Source organism: Pleurodeles waltl, chromosome 9, assembly GCF_031143425.1.
Source record: "Pleurodeles waltl isolate 20211129_DDA chromosome 9, aPleWal1.hap1.20221129, whole genome shotgun sequence".
Lineage (NCBI taxonomy): Eukaryota > Metazoa > Chordata > Amphibia > Caudata > Salamandridae > Pleurodeles > Pleurodeles waltl.
The window spans coordinates 376,444,261-376,466,078 of NC_090448.1; the positions used below are offsets into that span (position 1 = coordinate 376,444,261).

At 42.2% G+C, this 21,818-nt stretch overlaps 1 protein-coding gene across 2 annotated transcripts in view; it reads right to left on the minus strand.

Annotated features, from left to right (window-relative positions):
* ALKBH6 (alkB homolog 6) overlaps positions 1-21,818 on the minus strand; it is a 52,617-nt gene that overhangs the window by 21,734 nt on the left and 9,065 nt on the right. For both annotated transcript variants that reach the window (XM_069206971.1, XM_069206972.1), the window contains exon 3: positions 5,021-5,089. In XM_069206971.1, coding sequence (XP_069063072.1) covers positions 5,021-5,089 — 69 coding nt within the window. The remainder of the gene's footprint in view (positions 1-5,020; positions 5,090-21,818) is intronic.

Genomic DNA, 21,818 nt, shown 5'->3' on the forward strand with positions numbered 1-21,818 from the left:
ATTGACAAAAAGGCAACTGTATGCTGATGTAGGGTTGATGACCTGTAGAACTCAGCTTTGACAAATAGATATCTTCCTTAAAGGAAAGATGATGTCCAGTTCTGGTTCTTACACTCCAGGTCTCTCTTCCCTTGTAAAATTGACAAGGCTGTGTACTGGTCAATCATGTCGAAGTCAAATGTGACATATGGAAATGCAATTTAGCTAGTGCCTCATTCCCAACATTTTAGTGATACATTTTAGTTGTTACCTTAGTTATACATCGCCTCACGTCTAATTGGCAGTTGTGCAGAAGAATATTATTGTTGTTGTTTTCTAAAGCTCTTATTATTGTCTTTGCTAGGTTTCTAAAGTGGTTGTGCAGCAGATGTTTCTATGATCCTTCCCTGGAGGGGCACATTTGTGTCCAATGTATCACTGGCTGGGAGGCCTTGGAGAACAGCATTGTCATCATGGAGATGCAAAAGTACGAGGGCTAGAACGGCAGTTCTGAAGTCACTTTCAGGGAGGAACAGTTTCACTTTCTTTGGGAGACACAGTTGGCAGTGGGCTGTCTTGGCTTTATTCATGCAATGCTCCTTGAGACTGAGGGCAATATCCAGGGTGAATCTGAGTGACGTGCATTGGGTGAAAGTTGGGCCTGGAATTGGTACAGGTTAGGTTTTGAGGCAGGTTTGAGTAAGGTGGCAATGATGAGTCACCTAATGCATAATTTCTCCCAGCTCTTGTGCTCTACAAGGCAATAATGAAGACTCTTATGTCAATCTGTTTTCTGTCAAAACTTATAGAGGTCTTGTCACTATAAGAGACAGATATGTCCCCCTGTATTTGCATTTTCTAGGTCAGCTGTCATCATGTACTCCTAATTCTTTTACTTCCTTGGGTTCTCCTCAGTGTACTACCTAATAAAGATATACAGCATGATATGTCCATTAAGGAGGTAATAGAAAACAAACACCACAAAGAGATCAAGGCAATCAATATGACAATTTCAGTTATTTTTGTAAAATAGTAATTCCTATTCTTCCATAGCAAGAAAAGACAATTTAATTTACCAACGCTGTGCTGACACATGGAGGTGATCTCATTGAAACTCGCACTCTCTTGGGTTCTTGACGTTAAATACAAAACTCCTAAACACAAACTCACTGTGGCGCAAAGAAACTCCTCTGCTTCCATCTCTGCTACCACGCATAAGCGTAAAGGTAATGCCCCTCCTGCATTCTTAGTATTGGACAAGGACAAGTAAATGCAGTCTGTGTTACGCTGACCGGAGACAAGTGTTACACTGGAGATAAAATAGTTAAATGTTTTGATTTTCTTCCCCCAGAATTACTGGAAGAATTAAATGTATGCTATGTGATTAAGCAGATCCCCAGCAGGTTTATATAAGCAAGAAAAATACCTCTGCTACTTCCACCGACTTAAAATGGCAACTTGGAAACTGCAGTTCCACCAAGAGCTGTCGGTGCTACTGCTAAACCCAATACGGCTGACTGCTGTTGCCTGCAGTGAATTCTGAGGAGGGCCTAATGTGACTGACCAGAGGGCAATGGAAAAGTAATCAAGCCATAGTGAAGCACAATTTTTAGGAAAGATGCACTAGATTGAAGAGAGTTAAAAGACTTGAAACAAAATGTGTGAGTTGAGAGAGCTGAATAAGTGTTTCCAGTGGGTGTGGTGGAAGAGTCCCACAGGCTTTAGTCTCGGGTGCAGCTTGCTGATTAGTATCCCTCATAGCTCCTGTGCACCTTGTTTCTTTCTGATGCTGCTACACACAGTGATATGCTCCTATGAGTATGAGGAGTGAGTAGTAATGTTTATGGGCCTGCTTGACAATGTTGCTGCCATGAAGAGCATGTGAATTTACTACTGAACTATATTTAACAGGGCGATGCTGGTTGATACCTCACTGATGAAACAAGTATAAATCATAATTAATATGTTTTCACTATCATTTTTCGATCTATTAGAAAATGATATTTCTGGCACAGTTGCAGACTGAATCTGACTTTCGATGGCAAAACTATTTTTGTGATACAAGACTGGAGTTTTGACACAGAGGGGGTTCATTACGACCCTGGTGGTCTTCAGACCGCCAGGGTCACGGTGGCGGTCTGAACGCCACCAAAGCGGTGGTCCCACCGCTTTGGAAGCAGTCTGACCGCCACATTACGACTGTGGTGGTTGCACCATGGTCGGACAGCCAGCACCCCAGTTTCCCTCCACAGGAGGGGCTGGCAGTGCTGGCGGTCCTAATCCGCCAGGGCAGCGCCGCTAGGGATTATGAACCCCCCCTCTCCGTCAGATTTTACATGGCACTAGCACCGCTATGTAAATGCTGGCGAAGACAGGGTATGGGGGCGCCAGGTGGGCCTCTGCAATGCTCATGCACCTGGTATGGGCAGTAAGGGGCACCCATGGCCAGCCTCGTTGTGCAATTCAAAGTCTGCATTGCATACAGTGAACTGCACGATGGGTCCTGGTGCATCCTATGCACCTCAACATTGCCGCCGGCTCAATTATGAGCTGGCATCAATGTTGTAGGCGGTTCCCCACTGGGTCAGCGGGGAAATCATAATGGGGCCAATGGGAAGGCGACTGCACTGGCGGCAACCTGACTTCGGAAGGCCTTTTCCGTCCGCCAAACGCAAAATGACCCAAAATGACCCCAAAAGTCTCGCAGTGCTATGACTGCTACCCAAGTTCATTCCTCCTCATTGTTAGGTCCTTCTAGGCATTGAAAGCCTTCAAAACAGAAAACACAAGTCATCACTAATCAATCAAGGAACACGTTTCATCTGGAAAAAGGCTTTTTTGTCCTAAGTTAGCCAAGACTCCTCCAAAAAATAGCCTTCTGAGAGAGATAAAACTTGAAACATGTTTTACACTCTCAATATTTGTTCATACCTAGGAAACTGATGGCATCTATTCTATTCCATATCTTTACTTTCTAAATATATGCCTAACTCCTGGAATATCACTATGATTACTTTTACCCAGGTTCTGATGTCAACTGAATGACCAGGAATGGTCACATGATCAAATTTGAAACAGAAGAGGAAAATAACAATTCCTGAATTGTTGGTAGTCAAAGACTGCATTATTATAGGCTGCAGACATGAGAATACCTAGCAATACCTGGGGATCAACTATGACCTAAGAAATAAATATTGTACCTGCCACGTAATTCTGGACATACCTAATCCCATTCTGGTATTTCAATGCTGCCCTAATAGTTTTAAATTGACAGAATGTCTTTGTCGTCCATCGTCATATCCACCAATATTCTTTTCACTTATTCTCTTCATTATTCTTTTCACTTATTCTTTCCATTATTGGTTACTCCTGGAATCAATTAATCAAAGCAACTATATCTTTTGTTTGTCCTTAACTGATAGATAGTCTGGGATTAGTTTCAGTCTCATAAACAGTTATATCAAGTTCCTCGCCTCTACTGTTCGTTCTGTATTTTGTTAAACGCTAACCTCTGCTGTAGCACAAGTCTGGTCTTGCATTTTGTTCTGATTTAACTGCATGATCCATTACTGTGTTTCCTAAATAACGTTTACAAGAAACCCACCCTCTTGGAGTAAATATTAGAAATAATAGGACAATATTTTTGTAGATAATATTTAGGACACAATATTTATGCGATGTGATATTTTTGTCAACAATATTCCGACATAAAACCGACGATCCCACCAGAGGTCATCTGAGCATTAACTAAACTCACAAGAAGACGACAAGAATAGAAAGTTATTTACTTCCTAGACTGGAGGAGGAAACATATTTCACCCATGTGAATAAGAACATGGAGTTTTTTTTAGTGCTGTGGATTCAAGAGTGTCATTTGCACTGATCACACTGATTAGACAAAACGAAGAATGTTATCATTTATAAAATGCCCTAGTGGTACCCTTCCATGATTTCCATTGATTTCCAAAATAATACTCGTGGTCAGTAAAAGTCCATACATCCATACAATTCTGAAAGTTCATGGACACTCCTCCAGCTCTGATTTTCAGAAGTACTTCCCTGTCAAAGAACCATTTTCTGCACTTTTGACTGAACTTTGTCATCAGTCGCAGCAACGTGGGGTAATTCTCAATCCCTTGCTTCAGTAGATAAACTTGAAAGCAAGCATCCAACACAAAAAAGCTTACATTCATATTAAACTTTACAGTGGTTATGGAATAGCACTTGTGCTGCTAGGAAAGAGTCCATGAACACTCAATATAAGAGTAAAAGTAATGTGGTTCTGCCAATGAGCAAAGAGAAAAACTACTTAATTCCACCCGGGCAAACACTATTGAGATGTTTTCTTTAATCTCCTGCATAGCAAGCTCTACCCTTGGATCTAAGCATATCATAATATATTTTCTAAATACTAGATAATGCTTCATATCATATATTATTTTAATTTGTAGAATTATTTTAGAATTCCCTTAAACCAGTCAAGAAGTTCCCTTCCAGTGGTTCAGTCTAGACCTCTATTAACTCTTATCAGGGAGACTTTACTTAATTTTGAGACTGCTATGACTATAAAGTTATAAACTGATAGTCAACTGTATTTCCAAATTAAGGACCTCATTCACCTGGGCAACTTAAGAATATTCCACCAAAGTTAGGGCTACACTGCTTTTAGAGGAGCATATAAAAGGCTGCCATAGGGTTCCTTCCCAATGCTTCTGTAGCCATTACAACCAGAATGCTTCCTTTGGTCTGGCTATTTTGTGTAATCTCTTTGATTAGAAAATTATAGTGCATATGCTCAAAATTTATATCTGAAAAAATATGTTTGGATGGAGGAAGAGCGAGATATAAAAGGTACAAAGGTTACTGCAGTGGTAATCTCAGGTTCTCTATGTCCTTTGCTTTCTCGCCTTCGGAATTATTTCAGCATAGGCATGGTAGCTTTATTTCTTGGCACATATACCTAATCGCTCAATGAGAGGATCAGGGGATACAGAGACATCCTATATTAAGGCGAAGGAGGCGTTGATTATTAGTAACATACCTGCTGCAAGAGCAATGCTTCCTCTGATTCTGTGATAAAATTTGGGAAATAAAATACGGTCGGCGGTGCCTGAAATAAAAGAGAAGCAACATTATATGTTTTTTGGTATTAAGTCATTCAACTATTCAAGAGAGTAACACACCAATGCACTCTGCCAAAAGAGACCCAACGCAGAACCCTCTGTCTCTTTGATTAGTAGTGGGTGTCATGGCATTGAACAATTTAACTTCTCTTGCTGTGGTAGTACATGAAATCCATTTCTGAACATAATCCCTGATTTACACAAGAATAACATTTTTTTAAACTCAGAAAGGGAATAGAAAGACAAAGCTTAACTTACTATTTCCTGTGTTACTGGCTACCCTTAAAGCACAGCACCTGAAACTGATATGATTACCAAGGAGAGCAATATACTAACCTTTTGCCAAGCTATGCTGGCTCTCAATCATAAGCTATTTAGGCCACGCATAATTACAAATTGTGGATTTGCAGACCATGCAGTGCTCCATATCATTAGCGACTTCAGATCAAGTGCATCAGTCAAATGACAAAATATTAGGACTACTCAGAACTGCAGAACAAACAATAACATAAAGTGTGTCAATTCATGCAAAACGCTGATCTTGGGGTGAATTATACAATATGCAGCTCTGAATTGCAGTTTGCATCACATTAGGCTGGTTTGTCATGCCCAACAGATCTCCGAAACAAAACATGAATCAATAATCACACAAGCCATGTGTACACCTTGTAAATTCATTCAGTGTTCTAGGAACTGAAATGTCAGGAATGTTGCCTAGCTATAGTCCACAAGCTGCTCAAGGCCGTGATAGACTGTGTCATGGGAAACGCCAGCCCATCAAGATTACCATGCAAAGCATGGGGAAAGGAGATCCAGAGGTCCGTGCTTAGATGTGTCTCAGACCATATAAAGCTCTGCATTAAAAAGGGCTTCAGAATATGTAACAGTCCATTTCATGGCGAAGACCCTGACACTATGCAGAGATCCCCATTACCTGGTGTTTCGCATAAACAAGTGTGTGAGACTTCATATCAAGAAGTGTGTGAGATTAGGCTGACCTCCGTATTTAGAAAGATGGCTGGTCACTACGACTCAGAAAGCCTGCCTGGCGATTAAGATTCCTATATCAATAAGTGTGTCAGATGGGACAGTGCTCCATATAAGAAGTGTGCAAGATCAAGAAGCGCCCTCTATCAAAAGGTGTGTCAAAAATACGCCTGTTCTGTGTTTTTATTTCCACTATCTCCCTATTCAGTGGCGCTAAATGCTTCATGATGACTAAAAATGGCTGTTATGTTTTCCTTCTGTTTTCTTCCCTCCTTCCTCAGTTTGTGGTGTGCTATGTAAACCTGGAAAATCATGGTTGCTGTTGTCGTGTTTAATTTGGCTTTTTACAATCAGTAATAAATTATATTTTAACATACCATGGAGAGAATGGTGCCAAAAGATGTTAGAGTTTGCAGAACTCTATTACAGAAAAAGGATACCATGCCATTCAGCATTCTTTATCATGATGTTTGTGAGAATATGCAAAGCTTTATATCAAAACCAAAAGGTGTGCCAAGCTACACAGTCCTTCAGAATAAATAAAGGTATAAGGCCAAGCAAACCTGAGCATCAAAAATGTGTCATGGTAGACTTTTGCCAGACAAAAAGGATAGCTTGTAACAACCTAACTATGATATGCCAGATACTTTAGTACAATAGTCTCTGGTGCCAAGTTGACAACTGAACAACTCAGCTTGCAGAGTTTTGAAAAACAAATAGTAGGAATCTCTGGCCCCAAGCCCACCCAAAGAACAAGGGTATAAAACACGTAAAGTCAATGGTAGTATGTCAGGGTGCCAAAGATTTCTGGTCCTGATTATGAGCGGGCTGGGAGAGGTTAAAATATTTACAGATGTTTCTGATTTGGTTACCATAAAGTTCTCATATTTTAAATTGTTTATACTGCACACTTCAACCGAACAATTTAACTTCATGGGGAGAAAGGTCAAAGAGGGGAACATTTCATTCCATAACTTTATTCTGGCTTATTTCCTGTACTATTAAACCACATTTATCCCTGCGTCCTATTAAGAAGGCATAACACCCTCTTGTACTATCCCTACGTGAAACATGTGTCAAAAGTAAATAATAGCTATTTGCTATAGGTAATAGGCCTACAAAATTGCAAAGATCTCCATGTCTCTTGCTTAGGTCTCCTTTTGCTAGACTGTCTCTATGGATCTCAATTTGACCATTCTACTTGCTCACCCTTTCTACTGTGTGTAGTGCTGTGAGTTTCATTTGTCTACCTCAAAGCGACCACTTTCCCTCCCACTTGTCTTTGCTGTTAAGTCCTAAGCTGGCTCCCATTCCACTCACCTGCCGGAGTACCACTGGAAAACCATCTGTATTTGCAACACAGCACGAGTTCTGGAGTTGACCCATTCTTCTTAGAATCTATTGCTTAATAGCACCACGTATAAACTCCTCAATGCAATCACTTTCTCTGGGTAGAGATCCTGATGTTGGAAGTTCTTTTAAGTCACTAGCTTGTGAAACTGACTTCAAAGCTCAGTTCAGCATTTCATAGATTGTTCGCTGCAGACAGGTCACTGCCCTTGCTCTCTTTTCAAAGCATCAAGACACAAAACAGGGACATGGAGGAATCCTTTGTCTCTGAACCTCTTTTAAATCAAGTTAACTGGAGAATTTGATCCAAGACACGCTCACTATAGAGTTCTTGAATAAAATATGCCATTGGGAATCCTAGGGTTCTCCTTCTTTTATGTAGTGAGCATCATAATGCAGAGGGCTCAGCAGCTCCAGTGATCCTGGCATCACCCCTGCCAGTCTAGGGGAAAGCAGGCATTGCTCCCCCTGTGCCCTGTAATGGTGCACTGCTGCTGCAGGGGGCCCAGCAGCTCCAGTACTCCTGGCATCACCCCTGCCAGTCTCGGACACGCGGGCACTGCTCCCTCTGTTCCATGTAATGGTATACAGCCGCCACAGTCAGAAGTAAAAAAGAAAAAAAACAGAGTACTTGTCTCTCTGCTGCACTCTGTAAGCATATCTCTCCGAGTAGCCTCTTACCATCTATATTCAGTTAGAGGCAGCTCACCAGTCCTCGGCCTCCCTGGCCAAGCAAACATCATCATTCTGAATTATCGACCCAGCTGAAAAAGGTAGGGCCTTCAATGTAGGATTTCTCTTTCTCTTCCCCATCAGCTTACTTAAGCATTATTTGGATACCCGCAAATGCACAATTGATTCAGCAACCCCACATGATGATGAATGTGCTGGAGCACCAGGGATGCGTGCCCTTTTTGATGCCTAGCTAGCACGCCTTTGGGGCGGGGAGGATACCTGGGCCATTCGTGCATCGCTCCAGTCTGCTTTCTCCAGACGTCCTATCCAGGTTCCCACTTCTGCTTAAGTATACATGATTTATATACCTAAGCGATTCCCCTTTTTCTTAGTGTGCTTTGAAGGAGTTTGGCCCCAAGCGGATTATTCTCTGGTGGCTCTGCGATGTCCCCCTATTAACATGAGAGTCTGTGCCTCAGCTGCAGGTATTTGTGGAACTGGGTGAAGGAGAGGGCGAATCGGGACTGGAGGTCTTGAAATTATTTCATGGAAGGCCCTTGCCAAACGTCACCCCGAGGTGTGTGCCCTATTTTCTTCTATTTAGAGAGACAAAGTTGTGAGACCTGACTGGGCCAGTTTACCTTCCAAAGTGAGATTTGTTGGGTGGATCTCCTTTCCCAGCCCTCTTCCGCAGTGCTGTACACCACACCTGGACTAACACACTGGTGGTCTCCGAAAGCTCTTGGGAGGCACTGACCCTGTATAGGACATGCAGGACATTGTCCATTCCCAGCAGAGACAGTTCCAGTCTATATGTTGGGTACCCCCAGCCCCTGTTGTGCCACTCATTGATTACAAGGTGTTGGGAGGCCTAGAGATAAAGAAAGATGTCCGCCATGCCTCCGTCATAGGTCAGATGGCAACACTTGTTAAGAGATATAGGGTGGGGGGTCGTCTGCCCAAAAGGAAGGATCGGATCTGGGTAGTGAGAGTTCGGAACCAGCAGGTGGGGATCTTCAATGGGAAGCTCTGTAGAGTGTAGAGAAAGTGAGGTAGGATAACCATCCTAAACCATGCCACCTTGCCAAGATTGTGTAACAGGAGTTGTGCTCAAGTGTGGGAGTCCTGTTTTATACACGTCAACAGAAGGTGCAAGTTGAGGGAGCAGGTCAGTACAGGGATCACAGGAAAGTGTATGCTTAAGTAATGAAAGCTGAGCCTTGGGATGGGGATCAAAGATTGTCATGCAGTGACATATGAGTCTCCTGTCAGGGGAACTGGGTTACATTTAGGCCAGCTGGTGTGGAGACCTGACACCTATTCATACAGAGAGAGTATCCAAAGTATCCAGGAAGCCCAAGTCCTAGGGGTTAAGAAGCAAAGGAGTACACTGTCGACATAAAATGAGATTCTCTCCTTTTCATCCTCTTCCCAGTTCCAACCCTGCATGTGCATTGTACTGAATGAGTCTCACCAGGGGTTCGATCACTAAGGCAAGAAGAGGAGGGTAGATTGGGGACAGCCCTACCTGGGGCCTTTGCGGACGGGGAAGGGGTATGAGACTGTCCCATTGATGCCCAACTGTGCTTCTGGCGAGTACAGGAGTCTAACATATCAATTAAATCGTGGTCCGAAAGCCATACGCTGCAGTTATTGCTCCAGAAAGGACAAATTAATGGACTTGAATGCTTTTTCAAAATCGAAAAGTAGTAGAGCACATGGGTCTCAGATCTGCTATTGCCGAGCTGGCATCAGGTGTAGGAGCCTGATACAGTGCTGTGTGCTATGTCCTGGCATAAAACCACATTAGTCGGGTAGGACCAGGTCTGGGAGCACCTGGATGAGTCTTTGGGCAAGTGCCTTGGCAAGATTTGGATTTTAGCATTAAGGAGCTTGGTCTGTAGGAAGAGCACTGCTCCGTTGGGTGTCCAGAATTGTAGATGGCAACTGTGGTTACCAGGTCCAATCGTTCGGCGAATGCTCAATTACCTTCAGCTTCTAGATCAGAGGTTGATCAGAGGTCTTCAATCTGTGGGGTGCGACCCTCAGGTGGATGTGGAGTCATGAGAAGGAGGCGCACATTTTCCAGCCTTACTTCTGCCTGTCATCCAAAGGTTTGCTCTTCATTTTTGATTTGAAATAGTGTGCATCTCAGGGAGCTCTCTCACAGAAGGACATTGTAAAAGAAGCCAATCACAGTGTAGCAACTTCATCAACAACTGTCCTCTAATCAGAGGGGCTGTAGCAAGAATATAAGTAAATGCCTGCGAACTGCGTCCATAAAGACTCACCTCTGAAATGCGGACTGTACTTTGTGGGAGTTCTTGAACATTCAACTTCGTCCTGCTGCCTTCCACTCCATGTTGTTGCCTTTCTGGGTCATATCACTGCTGCTGCTGTGTTTTTACATGGTGTCCTTTTCGAAATTCATCCTTGTGGCTGCCTCCGCACTGGGATATCCTTGTGGTTTCCCCTGCTGGTTTTCAAGGCAACCGAAACTCCCCAGAACTAGTAGGCAAGCTTCCCCTTCACCTCTTCCCCTGCCTAATCCACCATGCCCTTGGCTTTTCACCTCGCAGACATGCAGGCAAGCTATTTCTCTCTCACACACTCATACACAAACACACACACTCTCTCTTTCTCTCTCTCCCTCTTTTTCATCTCTCTCCTATTTGTTTACCTGATTGAAAGAGCCTGATTTAAAAGGGCTTCTGCAATTCGAAGCTACAGACCGGAGGTCCCGTCACAAGTGCAGAGGCTGTGCAGTCACGGCAGGGCCCACCCTCCAACGACTGCGGAGCCTCTTTGTGACTCAGGCTATTAAGTAATGTCGGGGGTTAGAGCAAGGGCTCTGGTTCATTTAATTACTTTAATGTGTTGTGAATTCTAAATGGTCTTTTCATTTTCGCTGTTGTAGCAGAATTTTTAGATGGTGCTTTGTTCAATTACGGTTGCCACCCTTCCAATTTTAAAGCTCATGCTTAAAACTTCTGCAAAGGCTTGGGTGTGATATTTAAATAGAGTTCTGTATAAAATCGTATGCATTTATTTTTAACATAGCATTTAAGTTTTTGTTTACTTTCATTAACTGCCAGATATCGTTACAGCAGATATAGAACACATTTTAAATGCTTTATCAAGGGTATAGCTTTCACTGGTGTTGAAGCAGATATGCTAATTGAGAAAATTATTAATGATTTATATGTTGTTAATAATGTGAAAATGCATAGAGAAATTTATCGTAGAAAAAAAATAATGTGCATGTTTGAAAAATGTGCTCTCGTCGTATGATCACCTTGTGTACTAAAACAACTGAAAAATGAGAAAAATAATGAAAATATATGAAAAAAAGTAGTAATATGTCATAATGAGACGTATAACCTCTGTTTTGTGTATTAAGTTAGCTAAACTAGGGGCCTAGTTCCACTGGGCTTTGCACACTCTGAACATGGAGAAACCAGACGCCTTGCAAAGAACTGGAAATCGTGAACTGCAGCCTTGAACCGCTCAAAGTTCAAGTAATTTAGCTAGAACATTCTGCAATGTACCGACGGACAGGAGATGATGAAGACAATTTGATACAATTATGTGTAGAGCGGGCTAGATATACTTTCCCAGGACTTGAACAATAGAGGCACTGACTGGAGAGCCATATGCAACAATTTTGATACCTGAAGGACCGGATGATGAGGGCATCGCAAGAAGAACCAATCCTTTTTGTGTAAATTGAAGATTATTAAAATTAGAAGATTCAGTAAACAAAAACTATAGGGCAAAGTCATATCTGTTGACCGACGGACCAATTAGCAATTAGGGGGATGGACTGGGAGACCCTAATAAAAAGTCATGACAAGAGGTGAGGAATCAGAACTGCGGGGAGAAAATTGATGACATCAGGAGACCCAGGCCGAGGTGCTGGTATTGTGCACATACTCTGTAAGCCTGATCTGTAGCTGACTATCTGATGACCTGAAGACGAAGACTGACTTGTTGCTGATCCATCCTGGATAGGTAGCTATGAAAATGTGACTGATGATTTTGTGCCTTTTCTTCTAGGTACCAACTGCGCAGTTATAGATTCACACTCAGGTAGATTTTTCCAAATTAATGTTTTTTCTAAATTGTTTTTTCACATGAAGACCCCATGCTGATGCTAATCTTGGTTAGGTAGGCTGTTAGGGGTGACGTTGACAATGACTGAAGACTCTAGTTGCTGAGTTACATTATTAATGCTGATATTCATAGCTTATGGTGTTGCTTTGTCGCATATGTTTTCTTAATGAGATAATGTATTTTAACTAACAAATTAAAAAAGAGTTGATTTGAATAAAGTTTGAACTAACAGATGATTTAGAATTGTAAGCAAAAGGGAATAAAACATGTTAACCCTTTTCCTGACTAGTGGTTATTTCCGATTGGTATGGTTTTTGTTTGTGGTTTCATAAAGTGTTTATCTTGATTATTGATGTTGGTTATTGATTCAATAGTCACTGCATGATTAGGATACTCCAGGCGATTCAAAAGGTTCATCGACCTATACGCGTCCCCTTGTAAGTTCACTTACTAAGGACCAGGCGCGCTAGCACTGGTTTAGCAGGTGCAGTAGCATCAGGTCCCATAGGCCTGAGGGGCCCACTGAACTCTGATCATTGCTCTACTTCACACATTAAACAGCGAATAGGGATCCATTTTTTTCCTTGCACTATGGCCCCTGACACACTGTCTACACCACTATTTCTTCTTCTGCCTACTGTTTTAAGCTTTTACTGATAAGCTGATAATGTACAGACTTTCTTCATCTTTGTGTTTGCCACCCATCCCCCTGGAGCATAAATGCATTACGTGTTTCAGTCCACTGCTCATTTTTTTGGGTGCTACCTTTTTTCTTCACTTTACCAGAGTAAGGGCCTGATTTAGATCTCAGCGGAGGGTTTACTCTGTCGCAACGGTAATGGCTTTCACATCTGCCGAAATCTAAATTCCATTGTTTTCTATGGTACTTAGTTTTCCGCCGACGGGCTATCTGTCAATGTTTCAACAAAGTAACCCCTCCGCCGAGATCTAAATCAGGACCTGAGTCTTTTTCAGCTGTATCCATTGTGTAGTTATCCCTCACAGGTCCCTCCTTCCCTTATCCGTGTTGCTTTGCCCACCCCACATTCTCTCCCTCCGTTTTCTTATGCTGTTGCTTGCCACACCACCTACATCATCTGATCCTCCGTTGTCCATGCACGCTCCCAGCCCCTCCCTCCCATCCTTTGTTGTCCATGTTGCCCCAACTCACACTCCAATTCGTGTTGCCTCATAACCCTGTTTCTTCCCACCACACAATAAACAAAAATGCAATATGACACAGCCAGAACTGGCCATGTCATTGCACTTTTCCATGCTGCTGTACAACATGACAAAAACATTGACAATGCTTATAGCTCCTCGTAAATGAGATCTTTTGGCTTTGCAAATGCTTGTTTGTATAGGAAATTTGTATTGTACTTGTCTTAAAATTGTCCTAGCATGCTGCAGTATATCTGGGTGGAACGCTTACATCTGTGGGCTGAAAAAATACCTGACTTTGGTTTACTTTTGCTATTAACAACAGCCAAGAGCTGGTGGGTGGAAAAGAAATCAAGTAAAAGTGCCAGGGCCATTTTGTAACAAGGTCATCCCTCTGTCTGCTCTAATTATCTTTCTGAACAGTTTGGCAAACTCTCATATACTTGTAATGTGATTTCTTTATGTATCCTTTGTTTTACAGATGTGTAGTGGGTGATTATAAAATAAGGGGGGAATGTTGGAATTTAGAATGTTTTCCGTTTGCCTAGTAGTATCCTAAGCTTGGCAGTTAGTATGAAGAGGCAGTCGAGAAGGAGGGAGTGTTTGTTTGCGTATACTGCTGGAAAATAAAGCCTCGTTTTTACTCATTACTGAGTGGACCCTCCGTCACAATTTGGCAACAAACAGACCACTTTGACAGCACACCGAGAGCAGCCAAGCTCCCAAAGGAGGCACACAGATGCAGAAAAAAGTATGTGCTGATTGAAATACCCAGCGATTGCTACAATACTGAGCAGGTTTTCTGAGCCATCCTGGTGTTTTGCATGGGGGTGAATTGCAGCTACAGCCCCACTGGAGTTGTGCGCTTTACTCTCAGCACGAGTCCTCATTCAAAAGCAACACGATCTGACTGCGTGCGCATATAACTGCCTAGATTGAGGGGCACTGCACGAGACAGCTCACTCAAAGAAGGAAAAATTGTGGTGCGAGGCCAAACGCCCACGGTCCCAGAAGATTTCTAACACGTATGCGGCCGCCGACCGCTTATGATCACAGAAGATTCCTGTTACATAGTGCCCATTCCGAAACTAAATTAAACACATTGCCCACCCTTTGGAGAATGTTCTCCTGTTCTTCTCGAGTGACTATTCCCAGCCTGGCTGTGGTTTCTTCAGCGATATGCAATATCGTTCTCACGAGGGGAGGGCGCTGTGATTGGATAACTTCAGGAAGGTGCAAATTGACTTGCTGGTGAATGATCCTTTCTCAGCTTAATTTTTGCAAGCTGCCTCCTTAATGGATACCCGATGCTTCATGGTGGCGTTCACTTTACTTCATTGTTTTCTAATGTTACTGCTGTTGCCTTAACCACAGTTTAGAAACTTATGGCATGATTCATGCTGGATACTTGCCAGAACTGATTGTCATCAGTGTATATTCAGTATTTCCATTTTATTTATGCATTTTGTGAACACCTTGGTTAAAGTTGTACAAACATGCAATCCGCTAATCTGCCAATTTCATTTTTGCCAGAACCAGGCACCTAGGCTCAAATGGAGTGGCTGAAAACGTTTGAAAGTTACTGCTTGCCATTGATAGGGTGGAGGTTCCTGCAATAACAAAAATAGGCATATTATATAATTGTCTAGGAATTGAAGGTCAAAGAATATTTGATCACCAATCTCAATTGAGACCTTCTACATCTACAGAATGGGATGTGTACACAGAAGCGTGAAGAGACTAGAGAACCATGTTAGGGATGATTTAATTGGAATAATGGAGAGACAGGTTTTTCATGCATTAGCAGCTCCAACAAGAGCCCAATGATTCGATTAGGCTGAGTGGAGGGTTCTTTCATCAATGTGTGATTCAGAAGGACCTTTGGAAAGGTATCCCAGGCATCATCTAGTGGTCAATTGTTAAGATAATTGTATCCAAGAGAGGATCTTGTGCTGCAGGAATCCATCTCTTGAGGAATGGCTGGAAATCTCAAGAGGAATAGAAAGGTGTGTAGTGGCTTCCAGGGAACTGGGTAAGGACAAACAACAGATGCCTGAAGCTGTAACAGTAGTACGATCAACCTCTAAGTGTGTTCATAATATGGAGATGAAGAAATCATCTAAGAACATTGACAACAGTACAAGTAAATGTTTCAGATGTGGTTCTAAGACTTATGTGGCTAATTTTAAAAACTGTCCTGCTATGGAAAAAACTTGTCTCAAATGCAAGAAAATGGGACACTTTGCTAGAGCGTGCTGCAATACTCAAAGGGTGGTGTTGTAGGGGAACACATGGGGGATTCTTTTACAGGTGATCCAGTCAATTCGGAAGTTATAGATAGTAGACATGTATTGACAATATTGATGGTCAATAGTCATAAGAGTGATGAAGGATCGGGTGATCCCAAGTGTAAGTTGTTGACTGGGAAGGTACTATTGACAGTGACAGTGGATTCAGGGTCTCCCATCACAATAATCTCATATAAATTGTCCGAGCAAGAATGGGTACAAACTCCCTTACTGTATTTGGGGGGAAGGAGATTGAAATGGTGGGATATTTCAAGGAAAATATCAAATTTTGAATCTGTGAAATCTACACTAAGGTACATGTTGCAAAGAAAGGTAACAGCATTTTAGGCTGGAGAGATCAGGGACAGTTTGTAATGGTGTTAAGATCTGCACCAAATGCCCCATATCCTTAGAGGGTCCCACTACTACAGTAAGAGAAACTGCCCCTTTAGAGCCATGTTTGAGAGGAGATTTGAGGTAGCTTTATGAGTTGTTCAAAGAGAAATTGGGTCTGATAAAGGGATTTGAGCATCACATTATTCTTAATCCAGGTGCAATGCCTGCATCACACAAGGTGAGACATTTACATTTGAGTACAAGAGGAAAGCAGGAACAACATTTAAAAAAAACTGTGTACTGACAAAGTTATTGAGCCAATAGAGTCATCTCACTGATTGTAATGGATTTGAAAACATTTGGAGAATTGAGGCTCCTTGTGGATCTAATGACACTAAACAAGAATATTTTGGTTGATTGCTTCCCTCTCCCCAGAATATAAGAAATGCTGCCTCACCTGGGGGTGCCAAGGTTTTCTCTACCGTGAACCTGAGGGAGTCACAGTCCCTCAGGGCTTTTAACACATTGTTTGGGGCATTCAGATTTCTGAGGATGCCGTTTGGGTTAGCTTCAACTGCATCGGTATTCTAGAAATTAATATCAGATCTTGGCTTATCAAGAGGACATCTTGATATTCACACATTTGGTTCAGTCTCATCTCGGGTTGTTGGGCAAGGTCCTGGAACTGCACCTCAGCTATGGTTTTACTGTCAACCATGAAAAGTGTCTGTTCATGGTTGATAAGGTACAATACCATGGGCACAATCAGTCACCAGAGGGAATTTCACCTAAAGAAGACCTCATAAAAGACATCAGGGAGTGTGCTTCGCTCTCTGAAAATGGTCAATTACGGTCCTTTTTAGGACTATGTGAATATTAGAAGTTTGTACAGAATTTTGCCATGCAGACATAACCTCTAAGAAGATTACAGAGCTCTAATGTGAAGTTCACTTGGGAAAAACAACAACAATCTGATACATTCAATAAACTGAAGGACTTTACTATTATTAAGGCTCCCAGTTTTCTGTTTTTACTTATTTTTACAGATAAATACAGACACAAAATTGTGTGGTTCCTGTCTGCATTTTTTAAAATGGAAAAATACAGGTACTTGGGCTTCTTTTCAGCGATTCTCTAAGTTATAATTAAGGCTCCCTGTTTTCCGTTCTTACTGATTTGTACAGATAAATACAGACAGAAAACAAAGCGTTTCCTGTCTGTATTTATTTTTTTTAATGGAAAAATACAGAAAATGTTGTCTTCTTGTGAGTGACTTTCAATACTGCTTTCATCAGTTCCAAGCCAACTGCTGGGCAGCTAGTTGGCACAGGGAATTAAAAACAAGATGGGATTTTCTTACATAGCAACATATGTCAACATGCATTTGTAGTAAAATGCTAATATTTACCTGTGGGTGTATTGTTATGCTAAATTTGGCTGATTAATTTGCTAAAACACAACAGGCGTCAAAGTATGAGCGCACGTTTATTAGTTAAATAAATGTGGAAATATACAATTTTACAGATTCATTTATTCACAGAACACAAAGTAAATATGGATAAATACTGATAAAATGGCCAAAAAATAAATATGGATAAATGCAGACAGAAAGTTAAAAAAGAAATGCCATAAACACCAGGAGCCCTAGTTATAGTCATGAAATCCATGCCAATGGTGGTACATATTGATAGCATAGGGAGTCTAAGATAGGATGAGATCTCGTTAAATAGGATGAGATTTCCTTAAATAACTTCATATCTCAACATTTGTTTGTGCTTAAAGCTTATATTTTAATTTGGGTGTTTTGTTTTATTATTATTGGTGTTTTACTGTACTAAAACCAGAAAGGGTTGAAGTATGCATGCACAGTTATCAGTTAAACATGGATATATACAAGTTACAACTTCATTTGTTCCCAAAACTCAAAATAAATATGGATAAATACTGATAAGATGGACAAAAAATGTATATGGAAAAATACAGATGGAAATGTTAAAAAAAATACCATAAAACCAGGATCCCTAATTATTATGGTTCCTGCCCCTCAGCAATAAAGGGATGATGTTCCGTCAGTGATTACTGAGGATGCTAGCTGGAAGGGTTTAGGAGCTATGGGCCATATGTACGAACACATTCTCCCATTGACACAGAAAGGGAAAAACCCTTCGCTACATCTGGCCCTATGTTGAGCCAAATTGTACAGGGAAAGAAGAACATGGTTGTTTTCGCTTCCGAAAGGCTGACAGCAGCTGAGAAAATTATAGTACCATCAAAAGGGAAGTGTTGGCATGTGTTTGGTCAACACTTTGCAACTTACTTGTGAGGAAAGTAGTTTGTTTTAGTCACTCACCACAAGCTGTTAGTGACATCATTAAATATTAAAAGTCTTGGTGTGCCAGCCCCAGGTTGGTAAAATTATTATCCAAGATGTACGAATAACATTTTAAAGTCAAACACATTCCTGGATGGAGATATTGCAGGGCAGATTTCCTTTCCAGGTGTTCCACAGAGACGGATGAAGTACAGTATGGCATTTTGGATGATAAGCTGGTGGTGGGTTTGGTAGATGGTGTGATAATGGCCAAAGGTGTAATTTCAGAAGAGGACTGGCAATTGAGTTGCATCAAGGATAAAAGATTGCATAAAAGATTGCAAAACTCAAAAGAAGTTATCACTAAGGGTAGCCCAGAGAAAATTCAGAACCTGAAGAATTGAAGTGTTTTAGCAAAGTGCAAGAGGAGCTGAGTGGGGCAGGAGGATTAGTCATGAGGGGGAATTTGCTTATACCTCCAGGAGAACTCAAGAAAAAACTGGTGGGATTGGTTCATCAAGGGCTTGTTGGACAAGCTGGGACTAAGAAAAGGATTAGACTCTATTATTGGTGCCCAGGAATGGGTGCAGATGTGGAAACCGTACTTAACAGGTGCTCGGAATGCAGACTGGCTGACAAGTCCTTGCGCACTCGAAATATTCCCTTGTGTCCAGTTGAGTTTCTCAATTCTCCTTTGGAAAATTTGGGAATGGATTTAATTGGTCCTATCAACAGCTTGGGAGAAGACAGGAAATTTGTGGTGGTGGTGGTTGACTACCATTCCAAGTGGGTGGTCTATAAATTTATGAGGGAACCCAATACCAGAAATGTTTTATTCTGAAAAAATATTTTCCATTGTGAAGGTGTTCCTTCGGTGGCAGTTACAAATAACGGAATACAGTTTAAATCCAAACAGATGCAGGATTTCCTTTTGTCGTTTGGGATTAAGGATATCACTACAGCCCTATATAGTCCCCAGGGGAACGACATGGTGGAGAGGGTCAACCATAGGCCGAAAGACACCATACAGCTAACACTCACTTTGGGGTTGGACGGGGAAGAGACTCTTGCACGATCGATTTGGAGCACTCATAACACTATGCACTCTACCATGAGGGTCTCACATTTTGAGCTGTTGAGGAGAATACGGTCCTTCAATGAGTTGTCCCCATAGTGGGTAGTTGAAACAGTGAAGGCCACAGGGCAGATGCAAACGGGTTGCAAGCTGAAAAAGGTGAAGGTGAAAGTGGAACAACAGCAAGCAAAGAAATAGTCCAGGTATGGCCATTTAACAAAGGTCATAGAGTTGGAATTTCGGGTAGGAGACCATGTCAGGGTCAAGAAACCAAAGGATTTTACAGGAGGAATTTCTAGGTTTTTCCCCACAACTATGGTTGTGCAGGTCTCGAAGAATTCGTCAAGGCAGAAGACGGTAGGTGGTGGAGCAAAAGGAATGTGAAGCTGCAACAGTGGTTGGAATTATGATGTTTCTGTTGGTCCTTCAGAATATAGGCTGGTACCATCTTTTCGTTTACAGGTTTGTCTTCTCAAATTATTAAGATAAGTATTTTGCTTTTTATTATGCTTGGGTGGCTAATTTGGAAATGCTGTCTTTATTTTATTTTGTGCACTGTTCTCATATGTTACATTTAGTTTTGCATTATGTACATAGTTGTTAGAAATGGGGTCTTTGGTTGACAGTCATGTTACCCCCTGTTCAAGCAAGGACCCTCACTCTAATCAGGGTACAAGAGAATCACCCTCAGCTCACCCCTGCTTACCCCCTTGGTAGCTTGGCAGAGCAGTAGGCTTAACTTCAGAGTGCCTGGTGTAAAGTATTTGTACCAACACACACAGTACCTTAATGAAAACACTACAAAATGACAACACCAGTTTAGAAAAATAGGAAATATTTATCTAAACAAAACAAGACCAAAACAACAAGCATCCGACATACACAAGTCAAGTTATGAATTTTTAAAGATTCAACTCAAAAATAGCACTTAGAAACACAAAATGCTTCGATGAGGTGTTAACACGGCGTCATGACGGAGTCATTCCCAACAAGCCGACACCATAGGCGCCGGACACGGAGTTGCGTAGACCCCGAAGTACAGTACCTTTGGTGAAGAGTGAAAACAAGTCGATGCGCGAAGTCGGGGATCGCGGCGTCTGTGCGAAACGTTGAATCCACGCACTTCGAGCGGCATCGGTCACGACGTGGTGCAGCAACTTCCACGGAGTCGCAGATTTCAGCAGGGCTGCAGCGGCATTGGGCCTGCGAAGGTCATTGCATTCCAGCGAAGATCACGGAGTCAGTCCGAAGTCATCTGAAGTGGATTTCCTTGGATTTCCACCAGCTTTCCTTTTCAAGGGCCCAGGGACTGGATAGGGCACCACTTGTCAGAACAGGAGTCTCTCCAGAGACTCCAGGTGCTGGCAGAGAGAAGTCTTTGCTGTCCCTGAGACTTCAAACAAAAGGAGGCAAGCTCTAAATCAAGCCCTTGGAGACTCCTTCACAAGATAGAAGGCACACAAAGTCCAGTCTTTGCCCTGTTACTCTGGCGGAAGCAGCAACTGCAGGATAGCTCCACAAAGCACAGTCACAGGCAGGGCAGCACTTCTCCTCAGCTCTTCAGCTCTTCTCCAGACAGAGGTTCCTCTTGTTTCCAGAAGTGTTCTGAAGTCCGTGGTTTTGGGTGCCCTTCTTATACCCAATTTCTCCTTTGAAGTAGGCCTACTTCAAGGCAGAGGTTCCTCTTGTTCCCAGAAGTGTTCTAAAGTCTGTGGTTTTGGGTGCCCTTCTTATACCCAATTTCTCCTTTGAAGTAGGCCTACTTCAAAGTAAAGTCTCTTTTGAATGCAAAATCCTGCCTTGGCCAGGCCAGGCCCCAGACACTCACCAGGGGGTCGGAGACTGCATTGTGTGAGGACAGGCACAGACCTTTCAGGTGTAAGTGACTACTCCTTCTCTCCCTCCTAGCACAGATGGCTCATGAGGAAATGCAGACTACACCCCAGCTCCTTCTGTGTCACTGTCTAGTGTGAGGTGCAACCAGCGCAACTGTCAAACTGAACCAGACAGGGAATCCACAAACAGGCAGAGTCACAGAAATGGTATATGCAAGAAAATGCTCACTTTCTAAAAGTGGCATTTTCAAACGCACAATCTTAAAATCAACTTTACTTAAAGATGTATTTTTAAATTGTGAGCTCAGAGACCCCAAACTCCACATGTCCATCCGCTCCCAAAGGGAATCTACACTTTAATCAGATTTAAAGGTAGCCCCCATGTTAACCTATGAGAGGGACAGGCCTTGCAACAGTGAAAAACGAATTTAGCAATATTTCACTGTCAGGACATATAAAACACATATGTCCTACCTTAACCATACACTGCACCCTGCCCTTGGTGATACCTAGGGCCTACCTTAGGGGTGCTTTACATGTAAGAAAAGGGAAAGTTTAGGCCTGGCAGGTGTGTACACTTGCCAA